Raw genomic sequence first — 7,150 nt, forward strand, 5'->3', positions numbered from 1 at the left:
GTCTTCAACTCATGTAACAAAAAGAATGCAGTGTTTTAATTTTTCTCTTTCTCACACCTTTTTCCTCACATTAAGCTACTAGGGCTCCTACAGTTCAAAATGCAACCATACCCAGTATTGACTACCACTGCTCGTGCACACTTCACAGACGTACATTGTAAGTCTGCAAACCACAAATCTGAAGTTGTCCAGCAAATCTTTCTACTTGCAGATTAAGAAAGAAACTTAAGGAAGATTAAGTGAGAAACTTTGTTTTCTGAACTTGTTGAGGTCTGTGTTTTTTTCCAAGGAGTATTTTGAGTGGCTCTAACCAGAATAAACTCTGTTATCCCATGTACCTGTTAGGACAGACATTCACCTTTCTGTGGCCTAAAGCTTTTCTGTAGCTTTTCACGCTTTGCTGTAGACTGCAACCCTGCCAGAACAACTAATGAACAAAAGACATGAAACATGCATTCAGTTCGGCTGCACGTAATTCCTGTAACCTGTGTAAACACATGAATAAAGGGGCTCATTGCCTCTCACATAAGGAGAGATTACATGAGTAAAGACTAAATTTCAAGCCCCTCTAAATACATTATAAAGACAATCACTGGTAGTCAGCACGGAAATTAAACACTGGGTCAGCGGTATTTCTGGCATACCTTTAATACAATAGCTACGCTAGTAAAACTATATAAGAAGATAAAATTACATCTGTATGTAATTTTATTTTCATTCCTTAGCACAGGGATCTCATTAGCATTTTCACTGTGTTCCACAAAGTGCCATTAATGACACATTAGATAAACACTGTAAGCTTGCCGAGCGCTAGGTCCCTCATCTAGTGCCAAAGAAATTTCCCAGCAACCACGTTTCCTAGCATAAATGAGTTTTAATGTGACCTGGAAAGCTTCTAGCTTTTTTAAATTATCCTGTGGGGTTTTGCATCTTCAGAAAGTCTAGAGAGATTCTGTTGGAAGAGATTCTTAAATTAGAAACATGAAGCCTACTCTTTACTGCCAAATGTACCCTCCTGCAGTTTTATTCTACTAGTTGCCCTTGAGAAGGTAGTTTACTAGTCGTCCCTAATAAGGTAGTTAGGCAAAACCTGGGATTTCCATGAATGAAATTTTAAGTAACAATAAAAAAACTTACGTATGCCTTAAAAAAGTACAATGACTTACATATATGAATGTGGGTTTGGACATCACCTTAGAAGGGAAGTGAAACTAAAGAACTGGGAAAACAGAGAAGAGAAGAAAATGCATGCAAATTTTATATTTTCCTATGCTGACAATACACTAATACACTTCCTTTGTCCTTATGTAGAGTCAGTTAGGTTTTTTGTTTGGTTGCTTTTTTTGCTGGGCTTTTGTTTGTTTGTTTTTTAAAAAACTCTCCTCCAATTCATGTTTCCACTCTCCAAAATGTGTTCTTGTATGTAATTCTCTACAGTAACTGTAGATGGTGATCATAATCAACTTTCACATTTCAGAACAAATGGCAACTGAAAGGATGTCAGATACAACTTTCAGAGTACCTTAGTGTCACACATTTTTGAATTTCAGCATTCTAAGACTACCAACAAGCACAGAAAGCAAAAGTTCCTTGAAAAGGGAAGAGACAATGATATGAAAATTATAATTGTCATTTAATTACCCTTAAAATACTGAACTTACTTGAGAACGCAGCACATCATCATACAGTGCATTACAGCAAACGAGATACTAAATGGTCTCAATTAACATAACACAAAGCAGAAAAATCTATACACTGAAATTATCTCAATGTGATAGACATTTTAAAAAGTTGCAATAATTATTAAAAAGCTTTCAATAAAAAGTTTAAACACATTTAAGTTTCAAAAGAATATTTTGTACATTTTGGAAAAATATAACATTTACTTTACATAACTGAAACATAAGTTATATTCTTTGTAGTTTGTAAGCTTCCATTATTCATACATTCTCTCATACATTTTCTTTTAATATGTCCTTTTCTCTGGACTGTAAATCTAATGTAAAAGTATCACTATTCTGAAGAAAAGCTTGTTTCTGCATTAGTTTCCTGAAAAGTCCATTTGGATTTGCAAGTAGTTCCTCATGTTTGCCACATTCAAGAATTTTACCCTGGCCAAGGACTGCAACAAAATCAGCATTCTGAATAGTAGACAGACGATGAGCAATAATTAGGACCGTCCTCCCTTCCATCAGCCGGTCCAGAGCTTCTTGCACTAGATACTCATTTTCAGCATCCAAAGCACTAGTAAGAAATAGGAAGTGGGGAGGGGAAAGAGGAGGATATTTGTTCTTGTAAGACAGGTTAGATTTGTATGCATTAGACTTATTTTGCTAAAACTACAAACTCTTGCTATTGTTGGTGGAGATGAACCAATAGAACTGCAGGAAAGTTTCATGAATATGCTTAGAGCACACATCCAAGTTATAGGCATTACATAGTCTCACATGCAAAAATATGCATGGAGAAACAACACTAAATTAATTCAGTGAAAAAAATTAAGTTATACTGCAGTGTAATCATCTCTCTTTTACACTAAGATCTTCATTTAAACTAAAGATACAAAAAAGCTTTAAGTAGATGTTTCAAAATTAAGTTACGTATTACAAATTTAACTCCATGAAAAATTAGAACACAGTGTACCAGCTATCCTTTCCACTTTGCATAAACAGCTTTTATCACAGGTCTCCCAGCCAATTCACACCATCCACAAAGCACATTCTTTTTGTGGGTAGAGAAAAATAAGGGGCTAGATAATTTGTGCAAGGGCATGCAGAGGAAGAAGAGAGAACACCTCCCAAATCTGCATTTCACAGATAGATCATTTCTAAGTTTCTATAGTTTCTTTTCTTTCTTACCTTGTTGCTTCATCTAAGAGAAGAATTTTAGGATTCTGAAAAAGAAGGTAAAATTGGTTGTAATAATAATTAGACAAGATCTGGATATTTCTATCAATAGAGAACAGCATTCATACAGCTTAAAACTCCAAGTAAGTGTGCTTCATCAAAACAACCCAGTGTCATTCAAAGCATTACTTTTAAGAAATCTAAATGCTGAGAGGACAAAACAGAAGCAACACTCTTCCATCTTCAAATTTTCCAAACTGAAGTAACAGAACAGTATACAAACTAAACGTGGAGATGATTTTTAATGCATACTTGGCAGCACTGTGGTCAAAAGTCCAATCTCCTATTTACTGCTCTTATGCGGACCTTTTACAAAGGCTCAGCTACCCTCTGCTTGCAGTCAGTCTGCTATATAATACTGTCTAGTAACAAATAACAAAAACGTACCAACAAGCACGATTTCACCCACAGATGAAGTACATAGAACTTAAGAACTAGCATTTAAGAACTCTTCCCAATTAAATTAAAAAAAAAAAAGTTGCAAGCACTCAAATCCCTAAGAAACCTCTTCTGAATTACAGTACATAACTCAAACTTCCTTGATTAAGTTGACAGTAAAAGCTTTAGACTTTATCTGGAAGAGAGGGGACTCCGCTGCACCCCCAAACACATATGTATCAACTAATAATTTATTTTTTACAACTCCCCCCCGCCCCCAAAGTCTCTACTCCCATGAATTAATTGTATTTGATATGAAATGAAATCAGCTTTGTGGTAAAAGAGAACTGGTAATCCCAGTAATCTAGCAGAACTGGGCATGCTAGGATGCTATAGCAACCCGTGTGGCTTAACCTGAATGTAAGCTGGGTTCAGCAAGGCTCAAAACTTCCAATTGAGCATCAGCACCAAACTGCCTCCCTGCAAGGCCCCGTGGCTGTCCCTGAACCAAACTCCCTGTCCTTCTGATCCTCAGAAGCCTCCTCAAATTTGTGCAGCACAGAGCCTGCCCTAAAGCTAGACCCATGCCAACCCTTGAAGAAAAAAATGACAGAACATTGTGCCTGAAATAGTATCTTGTCCCAAATCCAGACTAGCTTCCCTCAAAGCCAAGACATGGCATCTATAGTGCTAGTAAGCTGCCACCCAGAAAAATCAACCCATGAACAGAGACAAGAAGTGTACACAGAGACGCACATAGAGACAAGAAGTGTAACATATGAGTTTACACATTCTTAAAGTCTTCCTTCATCCTTGACCTGGTCTTATGAAAGTGAGCCATTGTACAATGATTTGCTGTTTGGCAAGAACTATCAAAAAACATGACTGAAAGATATGAAGAAGCACTTACATAAGTAAATTGTATTTAGTTAAACCACTCCGCCCTTTCAAACTTCCTCATTAATGTAAAAGAGATACTTTTCTTTTTAAAATATTTTTCCACTTCTCCCACTGAAAGACTTCATCCTTTTTAACCCTTCCTGCCTCCCCACAAAGTGGTTAAATAGCTATTTGGGTGCTCGCTTACCTTGAGTAGAGCTCGAGCAATCGCAATTCGTTGTTTCTGTCCACCTGGTGGAAAAAGCTCAGTAAATTGAAATAGGAAAACTGATGTGAAGTAATTTTAATTGAATGCCTGGGCTGAGCAGAATTAGGCACATGTATGTTGGTGGGGGGTAATGGAGATGAAGGAGGGATTTTTTTTTTAATACTTATGGCAGGCTATGACTTGGAGAAAAATCTGGTAAAAAAAAAAAAAGGATTTTTACTTCACTCTATAGCATCAAGATTTATAAAATAAGCAATATAAAGATGTACCTGAAAGCAAAATGCCTTTTTCTCCAACTACAGTGTCAAATCCTTTGGGAAAATCTCTGATAAAACTAGCAGCATTAGCTATTTCAGCAACTTTCTGAATCTCCTCTGCAGTCACAATAGAAGGATCCTCTGCACCATAGGCAATATTTTCAGCAATAGAACAGGAGAACAGAATTGGTTCCTGATAAATTCAAAAACATAATTAATATGGTAGATCTGTAATTACATGCTCGTATTGTCTCTATCTCAAATAACATAAATCCCACTTACAAGACCCAGCATTAATTTCTTTTATATCCATACAAAAGAATATGTAAGCTAGAGTCAATTGAATTAAAAACAAAAAACCCTCTCCTAACACCAAAATGGGCAGTGAAAACAAATTAAACAGTAAGTTGCTTTTTTAACTGACAAACCAGAACATAACCCTCAATTCCTAATATTTGAGGGAGAGTTCAGAAAGAGCTGTTCATTCAAACATCAGAAAACCTCCCTTTGTACTTTACCACACAGCATTTGCAACAATCATGATCCTCCTCTTAATCTCTACACAGATTTCACGGCATTTTGCGCATTTAATTTATATTAGAGTTTAAAACAGAGAAGAGGACTGGCAGACAGCACAAGTGATGTACAATAGGAAAATGTCTGAAACAAGGTAAGCCTGCTCTGTTTATAAAAGAGTCATGCTATAGTATGAATACCAGTATGAATCCCCTGCTGGTAACTCAAGTGGAATACATACATTCAGAAAGAAAAATGCTAATGTGCCTACAAGAAAATAACTTTTTACACAAAAGCTTTTGGTGGCATTATTACATAAAGCAGATGTTTTGAAATGCAACATATACCCAGGTATCCTTACGCTTTTAACCTGAACATCAACCTAACAGTTAATTGCACTGTGAAGCATCTGGGGAGATGAGGGAAGGAACATACGTATTTTAATTGGTCAAACAGTTTAATTTTAAGAGACCCTTGAACATCTCTCTGTACTTCTGGAGTTTGGGGGTTGCTAGGGAGGGGCGCTACAAGAGAAAGTGCCAACAGTTCAGTATTTTCATGCTTTCCTAATGGAATTGTGATTGCCTGGAAACAACACAGAGCACAGAAGATCAGTTTTCAAATGGTTGTGTAAAATACAATTGTGTATCTTCCATTAATACAAAATGTGATTAAATGTTAAGCTTTGTGTTACTTTCTTCAACATATCATAGCAAACATCAGGATGGTTATACCTATATAATTTGCAACAATGTACTTTCCAGTCTCCACATGCACACTTTTCTTCTAAGCTAACACTTTGAATCTCTGTGATTATTTAAAAACAGACTACAGAATAATGGGACTAGCTCTGAGTACTTCTTTTAAGAACAAAGCATGCACAAGAGCAGTTATGGTGAGGTGGAGGGATTTCACTGAGAAGCAAGATTACATAGTTTTAAAAAGGAAAGTGAGTCACGGCTAGTTGATCACATGAAATTATTTCACTCACTTAGAATTTTTTTTTCTTCCTTACCTGACTCACTGTTCCAATCTTTGTCCTGAACCACAGTGGATTTAACTGGCGGATATCAAAGCCATCGACGGTGATAGTACCTTAAATTAAGATACAGTAAAGTCAAGCATGTTTGACAAGTACTGAGAAGAGGCAGAAAGCACAGTTGAGAACAAGGACCCCTGGGGAATCACATACTGGTGGATCAGAAATGCAAAGCCATGCAGGCACCAGGCATCCCAGAGGGAAGCACGGTGCACCAGTGGAATAGTCACATCAGGACCTCAAGCACAGGAACCTCGACCGTTTACAAGGTGTACATGAGATGTAAAGCATCAGTTGTCACAAATGAGAGCAACACACAAAACATACCTGAGATAGGATCATACAGCCTCAGCAGGAGGGATACAATAGTCGATTTCCCTGCGCCACTTGGGCCAACCAGAGCCATAACAGAGCCAGCTGGAATGGAAAGGCTAAAATCTTTGAAAATTGATGCTTCTGGACGCATTGGATATGCAAACTCAACATTCTTGAATTCCAAAGCACCTCTGAACGTATCTTTGCCTAATGTGATTCCCTCTATATGACAAAGAATAAAATACAGAAACAAAAATCAGCTCAGCCCTCCTAGAACTTGCTTTATAGACACCCAACATAAGTATCTATCTCCACGTTAAACCTAGGGATAGCTGCAAGCCACAATTCAGGACCACAGGGGTTATATTTCAGCCATGACTGAGTCAGTGTGGTATGCCACTCGTTCCTGAATGCAATTTGGGGTTGTTCACCAGCAGTGAACCTGTAGGCTACCTACAGCAAGAGGGAGAATTTGCTTCTTGCTAATACCTAGCAACTAACAATGTTCAGTTCAAATAGAATTATCTGTATTTTTAAACATATTATAAGCAATTTAAGTTTTGTCAATTAGGAGCAATGAACTAAAATGGCATTGCTGAAGGCCAAAGTCCTGTTGCCATAGAACACATGC

General features: G+C 37.2%; 1 protein-coding gene across 1 annotated transcript; it reads right to left on the bottom strand.

Annotated features, from left to right (window-relative positions):
- Positions 1-1,637: 1,637 nt before the first annotated feature.
- LOC104167076 (ATP-binding cassette sub-family B member 10, mitochondrial-like) lies at positions 1,638-6,692 on the bottom strand. The gene is made up of 6 exons (XM_009707205.1): positions 6,532-6,692; positions 6,181-6,260; positions 4,662-4,842; positions 4,372-4,415; positions 2,859-2,893; positions 1,638-2,244 (listed from the first exon to the last, which is right to left on the bottom strand). Exons 1-6 carry the CDS (start codon positions 6,668-6,670, stop codon positions 1,953-1,955), a joined length of 771 nt encoding a protein of 256 aa, XP_009705507.1. The 5' UTR covers positions 6,671-6,692; the 3' UTR covers positions 1,638-1,952.
- Positions 6,693-7,150: the final 458 nt, after the last annotated feature.

This window comes from Cariama cristata, unplaced genomic scaffold, assembly GCF_000690535.1.
Source record: "Cariama cristata isolate BGI_N322 unplaced genomic scaffold, ASM69053v1 scaffold30789, whole genome shotgun sequence".
NCBI classification, from domain to species: domain Eukaryota; kingdom Metazoa; phylum Chordata; class Aves; order Cariamiformes; family Cariamidae; genus Cariama; species Cariama cristata.

Excerpts from the sequence above, each read along its gene's own strand:
- LOC104167076 (XM_009707205.1), bottom strand. The coding sequence starts at position 6,670 with ATGCGTCCAGAAGCATCAATTTTCAAAGATTTTAGCCTTTCCATTCCA. Across the intron at positions 4,843-6,180 it reads AGATTGGAACAGTGAGTCAG|GAACCAATTCTGTTCTCCTG; the intron begins GTAAGGAAGAAA and ends TGAATTTATCAG. Across the intron at positions 2,245-2,858 it reads CTCTTAGATGAAGCAACAAG|TGCTTTGGATGCTGAAAATG; the intron begins GTAAGAAAGAAA and ends ATTTCTTACTAG.